Source organism: Erpetoichthys calabaricus, chromosome 3 (genome assembly GCF_900747795.2).
Source record: "Erpetoichthys calabaricus chromosome 3, fErpCal1.3, whole genome shotgun sequence".
Classification (NCBI taxonomy): Eukaryota; Metazoa; Chordata; class Cladistia; order Polypteriformes; family Polypteridae; genus Erpetoichthys; species Erpetoichthys calabaricus.
In genome coordinates this window covers 256,689,457-256,712,423 of record NC_041396.2, presented here as the reverse complement: position 1 = coordinate 256,712,423, position 22,967 = coordinate 256,689,457, and the positions used below count along the sequence as shown (strand labels likewise).

The window sequence follows — 22,967 nt, the reverse complement described above, 5'->3', positions numbered from 1 at the left end:
TTTTCCAAAACATATAACATGTTGCTCAATTCCCAGGGTTTTTCCAGGACTGGAAAATTTTGTTGATTTGAACATTTTGCAAATTAGGTTCTGACAGCACAATGTTCATAACAGGGGAGACAAATAAGGTATTATCTAATACATAGCAAAGCAGTAAAGGACAAACTAGAAACCATGCAAGATGTTAACCCATTTCACCTATACTACTGTATATCTTCTGAATTTGCACTCGTCAATTGGCTTCTAAAAAAAGTTTACCTTTTCTCCCAGGTCAACTTTGGTGAAAGCAAATGTCTGCAGGTGAGCATTGGAGCTTCGGATGGAAGGGGCAATTGACTCAACTAGTAGTTTTTCCATATACTGCCCTAAAAATGGCCAAGCCTGCTTTAGCACCTGTGAGGGGGAAAAAAAGGAGATTCTCATCAGAAACAGAAAGAATTTAGCACTATTCATTTATTGAGCAGATGCAGGAAAAATATTCAGGCAAATCCTGTTTATCTGCTCTATTGGCTTGCCTTTCCACAATACTTTCCATCAACAATTTCAACAGCAGCAGGTGTTCTGCCTCCTTTCAACATCTTACTGTTCAGCAAAAAGCTCTCTCTAAATGACGTCTCACCCTACAGACCTGCAAAAAAGCCCCAGGCTCTCTCAGAGACCACCTGTTCCCAGGAGCCATTGCTTTCCTTTTACATGAAAATGTGAAAAAAAATTCTAATAATCAATCAATCAAGCTACAATGAGCAAGGTCTCTTTATGAGCACTGATCTGCTCAGTTCATCCACTCGACAATTTTAAGACCCTCTTTCATCCTTTGGATTAGAGGAGTGTTAAAGCTTATGCCAGAAGCAATAAGCAAAAAATAAGACCACAGCCTAATCCATTAAAAGGACCACAAAAAACCTTGGTGTCAATTTTTTCAAAGGCTCATTGCTGACTTCACAGTCTTAATTTGTAAATAACAAAATCAACATATGTGTGTCTATCCTGTAAATGTAGGGGACTGCAAAATGGATGTGTCAGTCTAGGAATCAACGCAAAATCCAGACACAGTTAGGCTGCCGTACAACCCCAAAGTATGCAAAGAGAATAGGCTACTGAAAGTGGGGCAGCCACTCCTTATCCCAGTGTGAGGATACTCCCTTACTAGCAGATAATATACTGTAACTCTTGTTATATTACCAATTCACCTGCAATGTTTACATGTATTTCTGGATTGCTAGCAGCAAAAGAATTCAGGGACCATATAGAACAAAGTGGTGCATCCTGCAGTAGTGTGGTTTATAAATTCACAAAATATGTGACCAAGTCCTTATAGACATACATAGTCTCCAGCTGAAACAATTTAATAGAAAGGGCAGAATTTGAAAAATAAATAAATCTACTCTGGGAGCCGAAAGCCTTCCATGGCCAGCACTCATCAATCTCCTAATGGATATTACGGCATACTGCCATGTCCGATTATTCAGTCTAACTGGTAAGCTGCAGAGAAACAGGAAAAGCTTTTAAGTAAATCGCAACAGTTACTTCAAAAGGCCCCAGGCTCCTGATTCATAGACTTTTTTTTAAACAGCTAATTTATTTGAGACAAATTAATTTATATTCATGACAAAGCAAGACCGAGAAAGAGTAATAAATTTCACAATGGGGAAAGAGGAAGACGAGCAACTGAGAGTATGAATAAAGGAGATCACTTTTTGCCACAGTTTCCAAATCCTGCAAATGGATGCCAAGGGCAGCACATCACTGCTAAGTTGACACAGCAGCTTCTAAAGGTACACCAAAGGTAAAGTCCAACAACAGCCTTGATGATTTGGACTGGATGAATTTTGAGAAATGATACTGCTTTCTTACCTTGTTTAGCCACTCTGCTTTCTCTACATCTGGGAAGTTTACCTGCACAACAGAGAAAACAAAAAGATGCATTAGAATCTGGAGGAAAGCCTTGAATGTTGGCATTTTTACAGCATCTTTTAAATATTAGATGCATTATACTTGACACATACAGATAGACAGGCATACATGCACATGAGACATTTTCTATTAGTATTCCCAGATACCCACCAGTGGCTTGGTTAGGATACAGCAGCATAATACAGTAATTAAAAGGCTTCAGGCAGCATAACACCCAGCAATGTAATGGTCCTTTATCCTCACCATTTCTGCTCCAAACTGCTGTCTTTTTTTATCTCTGACTAGTAATGTGGGTTTAGTGGACTTCGATTGCTTGCCTACCATCACTTTGTGGACACTCTAACTAGACCCAACCCACTGTTTCTCTACTGCCACAGCTCCTCTGCTTTGACGAGGAGCATGGTCCTTTTACATTAAAAGGAATTCAGTTTCTACAAGTCCTGAGATCCAAACTCTGGAACTGCAAAGTAAAATATAATGCCCAACACTATGTGCAAGCTATTGCTTACAAAGAGCCAGATGTTGAAAGCAAGTTGGAGGATTATAGGTACTGATCTTTGGGTATAGGTCTATGGTTGCTTCATAAACAACACTATGATGCTTTCTGCCAGCAAGTTGGAAAATGTGTCAAGAGACAACAGGTTTTGTAACCAAAAACTAGTTAAATATCAGCCTTGTTGTAGTTTGAAGACCATAGGTGGGTCAGGAATTGTTCTGTCTGTCAATTTTTATGCATATTAACTGCTGTCCGTTACATACTGTAGGCCTATAAATTTACCCAACTCTCCTTTATGTATAGTTGATGCTAAGGCTTTGTAGACTGAAAAATGTGGCACAGTACAGTTTTTTCAAGACCGTAATAACAAAACATATACGTGCACTGATAATGGAGAATACCCATCACCATGTCAATGCAAGAGTTTTGTTTTCCCGAGTTTCCCCAATAAACCACAGGAAGCAAGTCAGGCAATCATCTTTCAGGACACTTTCAGAGCAGACAAAGCAGAGATTTCCAACTATGTTTAGTCATCTATTAACAGAGAGGAAGCCTGCTGGAAAGCATGTGGTCCCAGGAGGAATGTCTAGGACTGTGCTATCCTTCAAATACTTCAAATACTGCAGGCAGCTGTAAAGTTACAGAGGTTACCAGGGAGACTCAACCCTTTAAGACCAAAGGCAAGCTCAAGACCGCAGGGAAACCAGGTATAACTAGGCAGAGCTTTACTCTGGCATATCTGCTGCAGTCCATGGACAAGAACTTGATTGGCCACAAACACACAGTCTTAAAGGTGTGAAAGAAAGAAAAATAATATCCATTTAAACAGCGCTTTTCTAATCTGCTCAGAGCACTTTACTCAGACAGTGGAGAACCACTTCAACCACCAATGTGTAGCATGCACCTGGATAATGAAACTTTAGCCATTCTTGCACCAGTAGGCTCAACACATACTAGCAATTTGGTGGTGAAGGGATGAGAGAGATAGTTAGCCGATAAGAGACGGGAGATAATTTTGGGGACAGGGATTGACTAAGGTGCCAGAATGAGCAGACTGTAATGGACAACTTAGCCTGGACATCAAGGTACACCCTAGTCTTTTCAAAATACATTCAGGAAATGACATCCAAGTGCCGACCAGGCACAGGAATGCTTAGTTTCTGGCATTACTTATCTTAGTTCTTGTCTGCATTGTATCTTGGTTCTGGCTTTTTTTAAATCCATCACGTCATTATTTTTTCTTAAACTTTGGGTTCAATTGTCATCATTCTAGGGTTCTGTGCCACTATGACACCTAACCCCCCCCCCCCCGATCAAGTTCACACTATATATCTATCCACTCCTCCTTTGTAGATTTAAAAGCTCATTAATGTCACATGTACAGAGTACAGTGAAATTCTTACTTGAATGTGCCACTCTCTGGTACCAGGGTTAATTAGTGTAGCTACCTTATATTGAATGTATACCTGTATGCACCTGTATATTCATCCATGCTTCCCTTAGGTTACCTGTGTTTTTAAAATCTCTCTCTCTCCTTAGCAATCTCTTCGTTCACTTACTAGTGGCAACATGATCACTCCCTTTGGCTATCTGTCTCTGAAGTCACTGCCCCAGTCATTAATGAAAACCAGCTTACTTAAGCCAAGGACCATGTCCTCAAGTATGCATATTCTCCCCATGTCTGCGTGGGTTTCCTCCAGGTGCTCCGGTTTCCCCCCACAGTCCAAAGACATGCAGGTTAGGTGCATTGGCGATCATAAATTGTCCCTAGTGTGTGCTTGGTGTGTGGGTATGTGTGTGTGTGTGCCCTTTGGTGGGCTGGCGCCCAGCGTGGGGTTTGTTCCTGCCTTGTGCCCTGTGTTGGCTGGGATTGGCTCCAGCAGACCCTCGTGACCCTGTGTTAGGATATAGCGGGTTGGAGAATGACTGACTGACTGACTGACCATGTCCTCATCCTAGAAACCAGCCAATGTGCAGTTTTGACACACCTTGGTCAACCAGGTAACATAACGACATTTAAAAAGAAACCCACAAATGCTGGCAAGGTGAACAGAATATCACCAAGAATTCTAACAGTGAATTTCAACATGAACCAGCAAGCCCATTCTTCACATTTCTGTGATTTCTCACAAGCTGTTAAATGTACTTTCCAGCCACTGTTGGATAAACGGCAAGCAAGGAGCACCTCAACATTCAAGGCACCCCACACAGCTTGTGGGAGATGCTGAGCGATAAAGCTTCTTGTCACTGATGGAAGCAGACAGATAACTTAGCTTTGTGGTTTTCCTGCATCTGGCGAAACTTCCTTTTGAGTCTTGTCATGACCACCACCTGTTTTGGTAACAAAGATAGAGCCAACAGTTTGTGAACTCTCCACTAGAAAAAGAATTAGGGCAAGTTTGTATGGGCTGAAGTCTCAGCAATTATGAAACTTTCTTCTTAGGATTTGCCAGGTGCATGAATGAAGTATATAAGAAAGAAGTAGCAGACATGCCACTTAATAGCATTCTCTTAGTTGGAATACCTGATCTCTCTCTAACTTCATTCAGATCGCAGAAGCAAGTGGGAAAGGGGTCTCTGAGAGTGCACATCTGCTACACTTAAGTTGTGTCACTCTAAAGTAGGGTTGTCATGACAAGATTCCTAACTTCAATACAATACTAAGTATTGAAATTCAATACCATTTTTCATACTCAATACAATGTGTAATATAACTTGCAAATTTTAAATTTCAGCTGGCTTCCCCAACAGTATGAAGAAATAGAAACAAAACAGGGCCATCACAAAAGTAAAAAAATCAACAAATCACAATCACTGCTCTGCTGAGCAGCGCTTTTTGTGATACAGTTCAAACGAAAGTGAACAATGCTGCTGTGTTAATGTAGGTGCCATCTGTGAAGCAGATGCCACGGCCAGCCAAATCCAATCAACTTTCACTTCGATCATTATATAGTAAATGTGATTAAATATAATTTTAAAATCAGAAGGTTAACTTTGCAGTGAAGTGTTTAAAGATCAAGAGAGTGACGGAGTCCTAGTACTAAATGGTGTTGCCCCTTAATGATTGGCACTTAATTCTTAAAAAGTTTAACTGGCTACAGAAAACGTTTTAACCTGCATAGAAACAATAAATGTCATATCCCTACTTCAAACACAACAGTTTACAGGCTTATACTGAATAATGTTTCCATAGTTTAAAAATAAGGTACTACTTCTCTAGCGATGCCCACTGATAGCCTAAGAGGGTCAAAAGAAAATGTAAACCCAAAGTGCATTTGTAATGTAGGTCACAGAATTGAAAGCATGAAAAATGAGTATTGAAACAACTTTTACAATGTTATAATCAAATCTCAGGTATTTTGATACTGACATTCCTACTCTAATGGAACTTTCAAATTAATACACCAACCTGAGTAGTAACTGAGCATCTACTATACAATAAAACACTAAGGTCTATGTGTGTGTCCTGTCCTTCAGATCAATATGATTGGTCAGTTTGGCTTTGGTGATGCAATCAAAAAAGGAACAGCAAGTGTTAGACACAGAAGGCCTTCAAAGACGGAAGTATAAAAGTTTGAAGGAGGCGAGAACTGTGCCTTGAAAATAATGGGGGAACTGGTGAAGAGAGGTTCAGATATGTGAATACAGAGGAAAGGCGCTGATGGTAAAATTAGAACAAGAGACAGTAAATACAATGCATTTTTAAAATTATTCAATTGCCTGTCTTTCACAGGTAGCATGGCTAGGTTATTTATAAATATGAAAATAAATAAATATATTGTGAAATGTGAAAAAAATAATGATATGTGACATAAATAACTGTCATGAAATGTTTTTTGTTGCTAATTTCTTTATGCATTTATTATTTCTTTATTTATTTACTCTTTTCAGTGTCTTGGAACACGAAATACAGTTGGAAATGAAAACTGTCATTTTCACCCATTAAATTTGACAGGGTGGGTGAAGGAATGCTGGCAGGTTTCTCAAGAAAAGCAAAGGGCATGCTAAAAGCCGAGACTGTGCTTGTTCATAGCAGGCACAAAAACAACATAAAGGTTAGCCAGAATTATTTAATGAAGAAGCTACTTTAATTCGGGAAACCATGAATTCAACCACCACTTACGAGTCTGAAAGGTGGTATCTGCCAATAAATGTAGCTATTGGTGTTCAAAGACTTGCAAGAGCTCTACTGATTCATCAGTCAAAACTTAGTACTCACTAGAGCACACACTCTCAACTTTGACAGCTGAAAAATGATAGTTTCCATTTCACGGTGTATTTATGAGGTATGCAGTGTTGCTGAAATAAACTAATTGAAGAAATAATTAAATACTGGATATATTCGTGTATAAGTCGGGTCTTGAAATACGAAAAATCGATCATAAAATCAGACCCCAACTTATACACCCGTTTAAAAACAACACTTAATTTTTTTTTTTTTTTTTTTTTTTTAACATCTTCTTGCCTCCCCCAATCTCACACCAGTTTCTCAGATACATCGAATTTTGTTGGAGCAGCAAAGTTACCAATTTCTTTCGCCACTTCAACGACTTTTAATTTATAACCAGCTTCATATTTTCTTCTTATTGAACACTCCATTGTAGATAAGGAATGCTGTTACGATAAAGGTGTATGAGGGTGTGAGATACAACAGTGCAAACATCGCTTTGGAATAGTTTGGGTATTACCGTGTGGTCATGTAGGCACAATACATAAAAAAAAAGGCAGTGTGTTTTGTGGTTACTCTCGTTAGCATATAATAATCTCTTGGACCAATAGCGTGAGTTTTCTGCATTCGACTTATACAAACTGACATTATAAAATACCGGAAATTATCTGCGGGAGAACTTAAACACGAGCATATACGGTACATAAATAAATAAGCAAAAAAAAAAATATATGGCGTATTGTGTTTTTGTCCATTTTAACTGTGTCCAAAATGTTCCCCTATAGAAAATGGGTGAGCTCACAATACTTTGGAAATTTGAAACTGTGCTGGAAAGACGTCATGGAGTCATTTAAATTCTCAGACCCCAAGATTCTTAGTTGTGTAATCTGACATACTTGGGGCAAGAAGATCAGCAACAGCAGTCCTCAAGCTTGATATCACCTAAAAGTCAGGTAATATGCCTCTGGATTTATTCAAAACTCCACTCCCCTATTGATCTAGAGTGGACAAAGGAAAGGCAACTTAATCTGATTTTTTCATTTAAAGCTGATGAAGACTAGTTAAGTTGGCAACAGTCCAGAAGCCTCTATTATTTAAGGGCAACATTAATGCCTGCCAGATTCTAAAAAAAAACAAAAAAAAACCCACTAAATTTTACTTTCTTCTAATTTTATATAACATGGGACATCCTCATCTGATTTTGTTATGGTAGATTGATTAGGAATATTCCAGTTGAGATAGTGGGTTGGAAAATGACTGACTGACAGTTGGGTAAGATAACAGAAAACCTGCAATGCATTGCTAACATAATCGATTGTTAATTAAGCTGTGGCATTCAATTGGTTGTTAAATTCTTAGAAAATAGCACTGTTTAGGTTAAGTGCCCTGTTGGAGTGACTTGGAATGAGTTTCAAAAAAATGTAATCCTCAGCAGGAAAGGCATTATATTAAACAAAGAATCTACATGGATTGACAATGTTGTACACCGATCAGTTTATTGCTGGGATTAACCTGGTCACCTAACCTGGTACTTGGTGAAACTCCTTTTTAAAACAGAACCTGGCCCTCACACAGATTGATACGCTTGGACCTACCAGGCAGAAGTAACCAAGTTTTATAGTACACATCCTGGATGATAAGGACTATTAGAGAAGCTGGAAAAGTGCTAGTAGACGGCGTGTTCTGATGCCACCCAAAGGAGATGCCCAAGAAAATAGTTAAAAATAATAATAAGAAAACCCAAAGGACACCCAGGTCACCAATATAAGCAGTCAGTATATGCTTGCATATGAGTATCGCTCACATTTGTCAGACTCATTACTGACAGCTTAACTTGCCTTTTCCTCTCCAGAGAATAAGGCAGCTTCCGCAAAGAATTGTGACTGAAGAAAATGAGAGAAATAAGAAAAAAACAAATAATTTTCTAACTTGAAACATTGTTCTGAAAACTGTTATACTTTATTGTTCAAACTCTACAAAGTCTCCATGTATACCTTCCAAGATCACAATCTTACCAAAATATTGAATGGCAGAAGTTGGCACCAGCCTATCCACTGCTGTATGTGCTGGTGATAGTTGCAGAGGACATAGCTGTAGACCATCACGTGGAACATTTGGAAGGAAAAATTAATTTTTTGCAAGGCTGCATTCTCCACTCTAATGTTATTTTTAGCAGTCTGAAGTACGTATTTAGATCTGAGGTTTCAAAGAAGTCATTAAAAAAAGAAGATGTAACATATTTTTTAACAGACTCATAGAAAGTGGCAGCTCATGCTGCTTGAACTTCTTCAACTTTGTACTTTCCACTAAGGTGTGATAAGCCAAGCCTCAACCTTGCTGTATTCATTGTGAAAAACATGCAGTATAACGATTTTCTTTTTGCACCATTTAATGAACCACTATGTCTTTTTTAAACAGTGAACTAAGCAGAATTGCACATTATCTTGAGCCCCAACATGGGTGAGCAGGACTGCAGTGATGACTGTAAATTGAAACTACATAGATTCAAACAATACATTATGACAATGTTCCCTAAAAATATCTATGCATTTAGCATCATCAAGAACAAATGAATTACAATCTCTAGTGAAGGGCACAATTCATTAAGTAGATTTACCATAGGACACACTTTTCAAGCCTTATTCAGAGTAAGAAAAACGTTCATCAGATATGATAGGAGCATTTGCATACTGCATACTAGGGTTGAATTCTGGCTATAAGAAAAATTGAAAATACAATGATGGCTTCTATTTTGATTCTTGAATATGAAATACAAAACGTTAGTTGCTTTCACAAACTCTGACTTTGTCTTCTAAAAGACAATGGCTATAAATGTACTTTAGCCATGCTTCTTTTTACACACAAAAAAGACACATAGCAGACAGCAAATGATGACTGACACAGGAGACCAATACATCCAATCAAGCCATGCTGGTACAATGATATGTAGTCTTCCCGTTCATCACCAAGCAGCATTTTGGTGTTTTGAAAGGCTCCGGTTACGTGGTTGCTTTATGCCTGTCATATCTCTCTTTGACAACACAAAAATGGCAAACATTGCCCCCCCCCCCCTCCCCCCCCCATTCTTCCCTATTAGCTAATCTGATGTATTCTCTAGTTTACGACAAAATACTGAAGCAAAACTATTGGGCCAAATACACATTTATCAGAAAAAACTATTGGATTTATTGATTTACTGGCTGTGAATAGTTGTTTTAAAAAATTGTTTTGAAATTAATATTGTTGCATAATGCACCAAACAGACAAGCCAATGAGACAACTGCTTGTCTCAGCGACATCATGGAATACTGTACACAATAATCAAAAACCATAGGCTTATACTAGATTGCTGTGTATTCAATTCAATTCATTTTTACATAGTATTCTTCACTGAGTGCAGGCACAGAGAGCTGTGACAAGTTCACAGATAGATGCAAATACAAACTTTATAAATTGCTAATTAAATAATGAGTACAGTAATCCCTCCTCCATCGCGGGGGTTGCGTTCCAGAGCCACCCGCGAAATAAGAAAATCCGCGAAGTAGAAACCATATGTTTATATGGTTATTTTTATATTGTCATGCTTGGGTCACAGATTTGCGCAGAAACACAGGAGGTTGTAGAGAGACAGGAACATTATTCAAACACTGCAAACAAACATTTGTCTCTTTTTCAAAAGTTTAAACTGTGCTCCATGACAAGACAGAGATGACAGTTCTGTCTCACAATTAAAAGAATGCAAACATATCTTCCTCTTCAAAGGAAACAGAGAGTAAAGCAAACAAATCAATAGTGCTGTTTGGCTTTTAAGTATGCAAAGCACCGCCGGTACAAAGCTGTTGAAGGCGGCAGCTCACACCCCCTCCGTCAGGAGCAGGGAGAGAGAGAAACAAAGTCAAAAAATCAATACGTGCCCTTTGAGCTTTTAAGTATGCGAAGCACCGTGCAGCATACTTAAAAGCTGCACACAGAAGGTAGCAACGTGAAGATAATCTTTCAGCATTTTTAGACGAGCGTCCGTATCGTCTAGGTGTGCGAACAGCCCCCCTGCTCACACCCCCTACGTCAGGATCACAGATAGTCAGCGCAAGAGAGAGAGAAACAAAAGTAAGTTGGGTAGCTTCTCAGCCATCTGCCAATAGCGTCCCTTGTATGAAATCAACTGGGCAAACCAACTGAGGAAGCATGTACCAGAAATTAAAAGACCCATTGTCCTCAGAAACCCGCGAAGCAGCGAAAAATCCGCGATATATATTTAAATATGCTTACATATAAAATCCGCAATAGAGTGAAGCCGCGAAAGGCAAAGCGCGATATAGCAAGGGATCACTGTACACATAAACACACAGATTTGTTTAAACAGGCAAACTGGTTTGAAATCAATTAAAATGAAGGGAACTTCACAATATCTGTCCATTAGTAAACTGTTGAACTATGGCCAATATCAATATAAATCCACAAGTCTTTTCCCTAACTTGCTATTTTAGCCTTCTTCACAACTTTTGTATTCCTAAGCTCCTCTCACTAGCTTTCTGACATACTCTATAAAGTTAATTTTTTTACACTTGGGTTGGAGCATTAGGAATGGTTGAAGTTTAAGTGGGGTATGTCCTGTAGAGCCAGTGTGGAAGTAAGCTTGCTTCCCCCTCCTGTATACTATACACTGTCTAAATTGAACATTAAATATTTTTTGCTTACTGTAAGCTTACTTACGCATCTTACTGGTCTGTGTATACTGCTTCAAGAGTGTACTAAAGTTCTAACCATTTGAATATTTCAATCAATCTGCTTATGGGCCACAATAATTAATACTATTATGGTACTAAATATTGCATCAGCCAGGGGATGGAATTAGCGATGAGTCACCAACAGTGACATTCCATCATTTAAATTAGCAGCTTCAGAGTCCCCTTGCAGGGGAGCCTATAAAAACAACAAGCCTGCTGCAGTCACACAAATTCCAACTATTGCAATAAGCTGTCCTTCTAAGGGGAACAATCTACCTAAAAGAGCAAATTCAAATGGAAAATCCATTTGTTCAGCTCCAGAGAACACCACAATGTGCTACAACACTAAGAAATATCCACAGTAGAATTTCAGGGAGTATAAAACACCTCTTTGACAACAGCTGGAATGATTTTCTATTGTACAATTCATAATAGTCTGGCAGCTTCCTCACTAAGTGAAGTATTGACATTTTACAGCATATAAAAAACTTTATAGCACAACTCGAAATTGGCCACCCCCATTCTCATTCCAGTGTTGTTTTGGTCTGGATTGGATATTTGAGCAATGAGCCATCAGTCGGCGTACTGAAGTTTCATGTAACAACCATCCACTTTCTGCAGCTACCAGTCTCCAGCTAGGGAAGTCTGCATCCACTGCAGCCATGACAAGACCAACTAAGCACTTCTGCTTAAGCAAGCAGTTACATTAAATTTCCATCTGTGTCCCATATGCAACAGAATATGGCCATGAATTTAATGCTTTTTCTTGAAATTAACATATCTTTGTAAATAACTAAATCAAAATAAAAGAAAAGAAAAAAAAAATCACACAAAATCATACATTGCAACACATTCATTTAATACAATACTAGTCTATTTGGATAGGAAAAGGTGATTTCATGTATCTACCCCTGGCCAATTTATCAGTCCCAAACCAGTCAGCAAAACTGTGCCAGTTAACAATAAAGCTGAATATCAAAATATCTTCATTCAGGAGACTAACTGTCAGAATTAGGGTAATCATTATCAGAATGAAGACTGTCACACTAAGGGGCATTCTGGGGTACAGAATATTACCTTGATGTTCTAGAATGTGAGACAGGAATGCTTCCATCTTGTGCTTGAAGCCATTACTTTTCTAGGCTCTCATAATTATAGAAAGGAACTAGGGGGCTTCGCCCCCTGCTCGCTTCGCTCGCCAACTCCCTGTGTTTGGTGTTCTGGATACACACCTTTAAGATTGTTGCTATTTCATTAATTTTACTTTTATTTCAGAACTTACGTAAAAACAATATTTGGAATCCTGTGAGTCCCAATGTGCTGAATCCTTTAAATGAGGTCCATGAGACATGTGTTTAATGACTGTGTACCATAATTCACGATAGGTTTTGGAATTACAGTACAGACAAAGCGATCCACATCATCAGCAGTTATTAATTTGTTTTGGAAAGTAAGCAATAAATGCATGTGAGGTAAAACAGCCTTACAATATTTACGTACATCTGACATATCACCTGTGTCCATATATTCGATCACTATTCGCCGTTTAGTTATTTGTCAGAGTAATAATTTCTCTTTTTTTGTGCTAATGCAATGTTTACGTTCTTTGTTTAACACTGTCGTTTATTTCTGCTTTCATTTTCTGTATCTTGTTCTGAATGTGTTTCGTGCCCACGTTTTTGAATTCCAGTTTTCATTATCTGTAACCTGCTCTGCATGTGTTTGGCCTCCTTGCATTATAACCTCTTTATGATGTTTTACTTTGTTGTCTACTCTGTCTTTTGCCTACCCCCGGCGTTTTGAACCCGTGCCTGCTGTTTACCATTAGTAATATGGGTAAGTAATATGGATTATTGCACTTACTGTTAATATGGAGCGTTCTCTGTGGCTGTACTGTTAATAATGCATCACTGTAATGAGATTCACCTATGCTGTATAGTTTGTACGTGTGAGGATGACGTACGTGTAATACGGATCGTTCGTTTATTCTTATTACCCATCAGGTGCTGCGCCTGTGTCATCTGTGGTTGTACTGTTAATATTGTATTACTGTAATGTGATTCAAATATGTTGTTTTGTCCGTATTTGTCGGGTTTCTGTATGATGTCGGGTGTTTGCTTGCGGTTTCTTAGAAGTGCGTGGATTCTGCTGTGTAGTGTGGACGTTTATTTCAGTTGTGCGTTGTAGGCGAATACGCCTTTTGTAGTATCTGGCGATTTCTGTACTATCTCGGGCTTGATTTGTCAACCTTTGTGGAGTCCGTAGTCTGTACCGTTTCACTCTGGGTCGGGGGGCTGACTCCTGTGTTTTGTGTGGTGGTGTCGTTGCCTATGGGCGCGTCGCCTCATTTCTTATTTCTGTCAGTGGAGCTCTTTCGGTTTTGAGCCGTAATCTCGGGCTCGATGTGTGACCGTTTGTGGACTCCGTAGTCTGTCCCGTTTCACTCGGGGGCGTGGGTCTGACTCCTCTTTTTTTGTGTGCTATGGGCGCGTTGCCTCATTTCTTATTTATGTTAGTGTGTGTACTCCGTAGTCTGTCCCGTTTCACTCTGGGGCGTGGGTCTGACTCCTGTAACCTGCTCTCCATGTGTTTGGCCCCGTTCTTTAACCTCTTTATGACGTTTTACTTTGTTTCCTACTCTGTCTTTAATTTCTGACCTCGCTTTATCCTGCTTGCGGCATGTCAGACGGTTCGTAGTCTCTCCCGTTGCGCTCTGGGGTGGGGGGGGGGGGGGAAGGGGCTTTGTGTGGCGCCTGCGCACGTTCGTAGTCTCTCCCGTTTCACTGTGGGGAGGAGGGCTTTGTGTGGCGCCTGCGCACTATGTCACCTGCGTCCATGGGCAGGTCCCTGCGTCCATATCCAGTTTACCATTCTCGGTTAGTAATATGGATAATATGAGCTAGCAGTGTTCAGCTTCAGGGAAACCTCCAAGAATACTAGCTGTGTGGAAAAGACTGCTGCTTGGGACCTGGATGACTACTGAATACATTTGGCCTTGACAGCAGATACTGATATTAATTATCATAACTTTAATTAGAACAATCTAGATGAGAACAGGCCATTCAACCCAACAAAGCCTGCCAGTCATATCCAATTAATCCACCCAAAATAACATCAATTCAAATTTTTAAAGTCCATAAAGTCCTACTGTCTACCATACTACTTGGTAGCTTATTCCACTTTCTCAGTTGAATCATTGAAACTATCTTGGGCACAGTATGCAAACAATTAAACCTAAATAATACAGTAATTAATTTATCATAAATATTAATGTGATCAATTAGTGGTGCTTACTATCTGTGAGATGTCCTCCATGCATCTCCCACATGGGGTGCACCTGACACTTCCCAGTCAAAGGACAAATTTTCTTTAATTCCGATTGTTCAACCACACTCAGTACTAACTGCTATGTGAGATGGAAGCTGATGTAATCAAAGAGAACAAAAATAAACTGCTCAAAAAGTAGCCTGTTTTAGTGTGTGAGGGACTGTCAAGACTGTTTCCACGCAACACAACCTTGAACTTGATTTGTAAATTTTCAGTATGTTAATAAAATAATCGACTCTTATACAAGCTTATGTATGCTGCTGTACATATACTACGTGCTTCTCAGCAGAGAAAGCCAACAGGACCAGTTAGGTTGCCCCATACTTAATGCAACCCATATACTCAGTCTCAAATGCACAAAGACTCATAACTTATTTTCTCATTACAACACAGCAATTAAACATGTTATAAAGTACTCTCTCTGCATTGGCATATTAATAAGAGTTTGAAAGCAATGTATTTCCCTTTTCCAAAAGGCAATACTATTTCAAACTTCCCATGGTGAAATTAAATTAAGCCTCTAAATAATCAAATTGCCCAAAAGCTGTATGATATGAAAAAAAGTCTGAATAAGGGTAACCCACTCTATTTCAGGGTGTTCATGAGAAATATAATGATTAAATTCACAATGAATAATTGCATTATAAACCAGTTGCTTATAATATTTGAAATATTAAAATGTGTGCTTCAGTTTAAATGTTTGAAGTCTAAATATTCTTAATTGTAATAGAAACATTTCATTTTTCCCCCTCTGACTGAAGTCCACAGAGGGTGAGATCCCTATGTAAAGGATCAAAAATAACATTCATAATCATTGACCTTGAAATAGTCTAAAATGATAAATCACATGTTTATGCTTGAAATTTGTCATTTTAACCTTTTGAGAGTGACTTAGAGGGCTAGAACAACAAGTAAAGAATCAAATATCAAAAGTATTATATTCATAATAGGCAACCTCAAAATAGCATAAAACAACACTCTATGCCTATATTAATGATCCACATTTTTTTCAAAATTTTGGGAAAAGAAGTCATTTTGACCCCTCATATCCCATTAGGGGTGAACCTTTGGGGTCAGTTAATGTGGTAGGCACAAGTTCAAGTCATTCTGATCATTTTGCTGAAGACACCTGTTAGTGTACTCTTTATGAAAAGGATATAATTTCTTACACAAAATGTGTTTCAAAAATGTCCTAAACACAAGGGGTTTTCAAGTCTAGATGGCCAAAAATAGGGCAGATCTCTGATAAGCTTGACATCTTTCGTAACTAGACATTAAGACAAGTTGAACTATATATCATATGTGGGGGTTTTCTTGTACCGGTGAGTCAGGAGGGGCCAGACCAAAAAAAAAAAAGCATTCATAATTAATTCTTATGAACAATACTACTGCAAAAGCAAATGCCTAATGCGGATTTTTCTGCTAAATTTCAGAGCTCAATATTCTCCCATTTAGACAGCAACATGATTTACAAGTGGTAAAATAATTAAAAGATAGAAAAAATAATGATAAAATAATATATTAGAATAGAGATTTAATTCAAACAACATTAGATAAGGCAGTATGCAGAAATGGGGAAAAGCTTCCTATAATCAGTAAGGTCAAAACAAGAAACAGGGCTGAGGTTTCCAAAGATTCATTTAATACTTAAATGGCTGAGTGATAACCGAGCCACAAAGGACACACACTCACACTTCTTTGATCGTGTGCCTAAAAAGAAAAGAAAAAAAAACTCCATTAGAGAGCAAGAAGCTTGTTTTAGGCTTTGTGAACTGCAGGTAGCAGGTGGAAAAAGAGGTCAGAACTGGAAAAATTAACTTGAACAAATCTACTCAACCCCTCCCCATTAGGCAAAGCAGCATAACACAAATCGGTCAAGGCAAATTTTCCACAGCAGATGGCTGAGCAAACAGCAGCACACGCATTGGTAAAAAAGGGCGGCTTAAAACACTTCAAGCACTGCTGTTCATCACACTTTATATTATTAACATCTGTTCTGCTGTTTTATTAAAGCTAAACGCAAGTGTTGCCTAGTACAAAAACATATGCAAGTGAGAGAGTGTATGATTTTTATCCTAACACACAATAAGCAATGAAAAGTGGTAGGGCTGGAGATAATCTACACTAATTAAGCATTTTGCTGCATGTCTAAGGGTTACCATTAAAGGTGTTTTAATGTATTGAGCTGTAATAAAGTAAGGACACCCTCTGTTGTTTTTATTAACAGAAAAGATGCAGTCATTCAGTGTTCTTTGTTTGGATTACGCCATCTTAATCTAAAGAGGACATATTGTATTTGACACATACTGTAGCTTCTAGTCAAATACAACAGTGTATTATTATTACTTATCCTTTAGTGCATGCAGATTTCTTGGAAAATAAATTCATCAGCTTTAGGGTATTCTCATCAAAATGCTATCTCATAATCCTATTTTTGGGTGTCTAATATCATATCTCTACATGGAAGTGTAGTGAAAAATAAACTCCTACACCAGTTTTATCATCAATCCTAAGACTTTTCCCAAGACAGAAGAACCCACAGGACAGTAAAATAGGTTTAGCGGAAGTAGAATATAGCAGAAAGAAATCTGATACAATGAAAATAGCTCCCATACAAATCTTCAATATCCCCCCAATCCATACAGGACGCACATTTGACCTTCAGTTCCAAAAGCTATTGTGAAGTTAATGGCCTAGCTAAATGCATAATTTTCTAATATGTGCAGAGCCTTTTCTATTAATTTCATACTAGTCCCAGCGTTCATTCCAATGAAAAAAAAGCAATGAGGGGAGGCACACATTGTGGTCAGTACGAGTGGGAGTGAAACCTGATACACTACAGTAGCAATTTTTTTGTGATTTTTTTTTTTTTTCAGTTTGAAAGCACACTGATCTTTTTTGTCTCTTGAAAGGACAGAAATGGCATGCAAACAATTCTGCTTGGTGTAAGAATAGTCAGGACAACCAGTAATGCTAGCGTGACTGCAAAGTTTCCAGTATACAAACCGCTCTGTGCTCACTGAAGTTGAGCAAAGAGTCACTTTGGTTTGTAAAATGTAACAAGGAATGAGGATCTTGACAAGAAACATGCATTTGAAAACCATATATTTTGCAAGCATTGCTATATGAAAATTTAAGTTCTCTGGCATGTTGCAAATACTACATAAAGGAACATGTGTGTTATGTACTGTAACCATGTGTTTTCTGGCTTAGTGTGGAGACTGTTGAGATACCAGAATTACATTATCACATTTCATCATGTGGGACAAACTGATTCAAGGGTTTTACATATTAGGTGCTAAAGACTGATTCATTTTGGTTCATGGACATTTAAAGTTACCTTTATCTTAATATAAGTAAAAATAATCAATTGCAATGAAATGTAGAATAAAAACATAAAACATCATATTGCTACATTGCAACTTGTGTATTGTAACACTATTATATTAAACTGTCTCTGGCAATTCCCACTCACTGTGGTGTGCCTTGTGGTCTCACAGCTCCTGGAGTTTTGCATTAAAATCCCAGCCTAGTCACTGTCTCTAAAGAGTTTGCACATCTTTCCAAGTTAAAAATGTTTTCTTTTATCCTCCGGTTACTGCAGTGTTCTCCAGAATTCCAAGAACAGTGGAACATCGGGTCACGAATGTCTCGGACTATGTACAAATCGGATTACAACCAAAAAGTTTGCCAAACTTTTGCATCTGTTCATGACCACACACTCGGGTGACGAACAAGCCAGTTTCCCTTCCAGTTCGTACGCGCCGATGATTTCCGCATGTGTTCAGTCTCTCCCTGTGCAGTAAGCGAGAGAGAGAGCACGCGAGAGACAGAGGGCTGGCCGCATAAGGCCGAGAAGGCAGTTAAAGAACGCACTGGACTTGTTTTTAAAGAGACTGAGTTGAGCATTGTTTTAACCTCGTTGTATTTAATGAAGACTTTTTTCTATTGGAGTTTAACCTCCATTTCACTTCTGTTTACAGCGATCGGTTCGTAGCGTGCATTGTTGCAATGTTACTTTTCTTGATTGTTTATTAAGTTACGGATTTTTCAAATGTTCATGTTTTTCCCTGTACTTAAAACTCATTAAAAAAAAAAAAAAAAAAAAGTGTTTACAGTGAGCGGTTTGTAAGGCTATAGCGTGAATTCTTGCAATGTTACTTTTCTCTGTTCAAGGTTTTCTCAGTGTTATTCAATGTTTTTACATTTAGTTTACTATTACTCTGTGCATTCTATGGTATAGTTAACTATTTTTGTGCTTAAAAATCTTTAAAAAAATATATTTACATACAGTTCATACAGTCTGGAATGGATTACTTGTATTTGCATATAATCCTATAGGGGAAAATTACTTTGGGTTACGACCAGAGTTTTGGAACGAATTACGGTCGTGATCCGATGTTCCACTGAATATGCAAGCTAGGTTAACTGGAGACAGTAAGAATGAATGTGAATATATGTAAATGAGTGTGTCCCAAGAGAAACTGGTAACCAGGCCAGCTTTCCACTAGATGTTGCCAAGAACGACTTTGGCTCTTAATACTGCATATTAGGTTAAGTGGGCTTATGTTTAAAAACTGGTGGCTAAATAAATTATGTAAAGGATCTTTACAGAGCCTTACACAAATTTTGATTCTTGTGCAACTGTCACATTTTGCTGTCCTTCTATTTTCATCCATTATCCAACCCGCTATATCCTAATTACAGGGTCACAGGGTTCTGCTGGAGCAAATCCCAGCCAACACAGGGCGCATCCTTCTATTTTAAGTATTTTTAATTATGAATTATAAAAAATATTACCATTCAACCAAATAATTTGAAAAATATTTTACAGATAGGTGAAATCATAAAAAAGAACAAGATGGGCTGCATGAATTTTCATGCTCTGTGCTCCGGCAGCACCAACTTAATTAAGATGTGGATCTTCACCTTAAAAAGCCTTGAGTCGACTGCTGTCTGTCTACAAGTTCCTAAAATCAACTCTTTGGTTTTTAACTTTTGTGTCCCTGTCATTTAACAAAGAGCTTTCTTCGGACGTAAGAGCCAAAGTTAAATAAAAGACCGGTTATGAGAAAGACACATTTAAAAAAATATGCGATAGTTTGCACACCCTAGGGAAGACTGTTAGCTTAGCTTTGAACGCCCTGCCTAGGAAACTCAACAAATAAACAAAGAGAATTGCAAGACAAGCCATTATGTCAACAGTATCAAACAACACTGCATACTAGGTGAAGAAAGAGTACACTGTTACTTGAAAACTAATAACAAAAACCCTAGCTTTTCTCTACAAAAAATTTGACCAATCAAACTAGGTATTGTGGAAAAGGTTTTGTGACGTTTTAGATGAAATTTTTAAACAAAATAAGAACTATGTTTGGTGAATGCAACTACATGCATGCTCTGTATGGTGCCATTTCTGACATTCTCTTGATAACTAGAATAAAAATCACATCAAATACTGTATAATTTCAAATTCTAAAGGTTTATAGACATTTCTCGCTACTGTAGCATCATGCTGTTGGTTTAGTTCTTTTCAGTTGATTTTCTGAAATTTTTTGTAATGGAAAGAAAAAACATAGGATGCCAAGTATAGGAACATACAAAAAAGTTTAAATCAAATAAAAAAAATTAATTAAGGAGAAAAAATATTTTTGTGTAGGAAAACCTTAAATAATAAAATAATTGGGAAAAAACTTAAACGTCTGATTGGTATATGAATGTTCTGGACTCATTGTGTAACTGTGTCATAATCTGTTGTCTAGTGATGTCTGATACAAAGACAAACACAGCAAAAAGGAAAAAGTAATCCTAAAATGTTAACATGCTTAGACAACACTTAACCATATAACCACAAAAACACAGAATATGAGAGATCTGAAAACATAAATAAGCAATGTATTTTTGGCCCATATCCCAGAAATATGCAGGTTGTGATGAGTGGTGACTCTAAACTTCCCAAAATGAATGAATGAGGGTTTGCATGCACCCAAGTGTGTGCCCTATATAGTGTTAAATCTCTCCTTATATGCACTGCTGCTTGGAAAAGGCACCAGTATCCAGAGACCCTGAACTGGATAAAATGGTTAGGAAATGCATAAATGTGTAGATATTAATATCTGTAATAATTACTTACAGTATTAACACTTTGAAATGGCTTCTGTTTTTTTTTTGTCCATCACCTCCAGAGACACCAGTATGAGAAAACCCCCACATATGATATATAGTTCGACAGATCTTGATGTGTAGTTATACAAGACTTTAAGATTCTTGTGGTTCCTCCCAATTGTTGGTTCTACAGACCTGAAAACCCCCAATCTGTAGGAAATTTTTGGGCCATACATTATGAGGGAAATTATTCCTTTATGATAAAGAGTACATTTGAGTGTCTTCAGCAAAAATGATTCAGAAGGAACAGAAGTTGTGCCAACCACATCAACCGACTCCAGGGGTGGACCCCCTAAAGAGAAACTCCTTTTATAAAACTTAAAATAAATAAATAAATAAATAAATAAAATAAGAATAGATAATATAGGTAGGTGGAGTGTCATTTTATACCATTTCAAATCTGCTGATCATAAAAATGATAATATTTTTGATGTATGATTTTTTGCTGCCCTCTAAGTGCTATTCTCATAAGGATTAAAATGACAAATTTCTAAAAATGTGTGATGTCATTTTAGACTATTTCATGGTCTGTGATATTTTTTTACCCTTTACTAGGGATCTAGCATTCTATGGACCTCTATCAGGAGGGAGGGGGGATAACAAATATCTATTACAATCTAGAATACTTAAGAATTTAAACATAAATTGAAGCACACATTTTAATATTTCAAATATTTAATGCAATTATTCCCATTTATTTTATACTTCTACCTCATGAAATAAATCATTACATTTCTCATGAGCACCCCAAATTAGGGTAGTTTACACTAATTCAGACGTTTTAACTTAGTAGACACCATTATCCAGGTAACTTACAAAAAGTTATCATAAACACAGTACACTTGAGAAATCAGAGTCAATATTGAATATTATACACAAGGAATGTAGCACTACAGGTATTCAGTTTGAATAAGGTTTCAATTAAAAATCCAACCTAGCTAGAATTTTAGAAACATCTAATTCCAAAAAATTCTAAAACTAGAGGCAGAGCACTTTAAAAGACGTTATCTCTCCTCTCGCAAGCATCTCTCTTTCATTCTCTCTTTTCTGTCTCATTAACCCAAAGTAACTTATCATGGCCATGAATCTAGAGGCACTGCTGTTGAAATTCTACTTTATCTTGAGATTCTTTTCCGCTCTAACTTGTAAACACCATATCACCACACAGTCGTATAGCTGTTTCTTAACAGTGGTAATTTTTTGGCATGCTATTTAATTCTGGTCTTCATAGCCTATTCGCTTGCTGGCTGTAACAAAGTAAACTACTGATGGGTGCAAGGCAAGAGAGTTAGATTCTGGCTCTCACTTTAACAGTCATGTAACGTTAGGGATTAATCATCTTTAGAAAAAAGGGGATCAGAGTAATCACTCTGTAATCTTAAACACTTCTGGGGTTTTGACACTCAAGTGTTCACTGAATACCACACATAACAATGGATAAAACATTCTATGCTCACACCTACTCAAACTGCAGCTTGCCTCAGAAACATTTTAGAAATGACAGACACGATACAGTTTTGAAGGTTTGCACCCTCTGGGTCATTTTTGTTCCAGAGCAGCCAATTACTTCCGCACCCCTCCTCTCTGCTCTCTAGCTATATAAGGAAATTCTTGAAGAGGGTATGAGTCACAGCCAGCACACATACAAAAGATGTGGTAAAGAAGTCATGCCAACTAGAGCTCCACCCCACTCAGCAGGATCTAAATCTGCAGGCCTACAAAACACTGTTCAGCTCCAGTGTTTAAGGAGCAAAAAAGAAACACAGGCATATCAGCATACAAGTACTATAGTTTACATGTTAGAATAATAGGAGGACACAGCAGCACATTTAAAAATCAGCATCTTTCAAAACCAGAACTTGAAGCAATAACCCCAAGTATACTGAATTGTAACCAGTGAAAACCTCTCCCATTGTTACAAAGTGAATAGTCAACTCAAGAAAGCCATCGTAGGAAAATTGATACACTTTGGGAAAGGCTATCCCCATTGTGAAAATGACAAAGTAATACATATAATAAGACAATCATGCTCACAGCAACATTCACAAGATAATGAATATGGACAAAAAGTCACCTTCATTGTAGCTTTTGAGATGCAGGATAAGCTATGCTCACTGCATCCCTCAGTAAATGAATGGATGCAGATTAAATGTTATTGTATCTCATTAGA

At 37.8% G+C, this 22,967-nt stretch overlaps 1 protein-coding gene across 1 annotated transcript in view; it reads right to left on the bottom strand.

Moving 5' to 3' along the window:
- LOC114648831 (extended synaptotagmin-1-like) overlaps positions 1-22,967 on the bottom strand; it is a 115,990-nt gene that overhangs the window by 79,057 nt on the left and 13,966 nt on the right. The window contains exons 2-3 of the mRNA XM_028798102.2: positions 1,855-1,896; positions 259-393 (exon numbers count right to left, since the gene is read on the bottom strand). Coding sequence (XP_028653935.2) covers positions 259-393; positions 1,855-1,896 — 177 coding nt within the window. The remainder of the gene's footprint in view (positions 1-258; positions 394-1,854; positions 1,897-22,967) is intronic.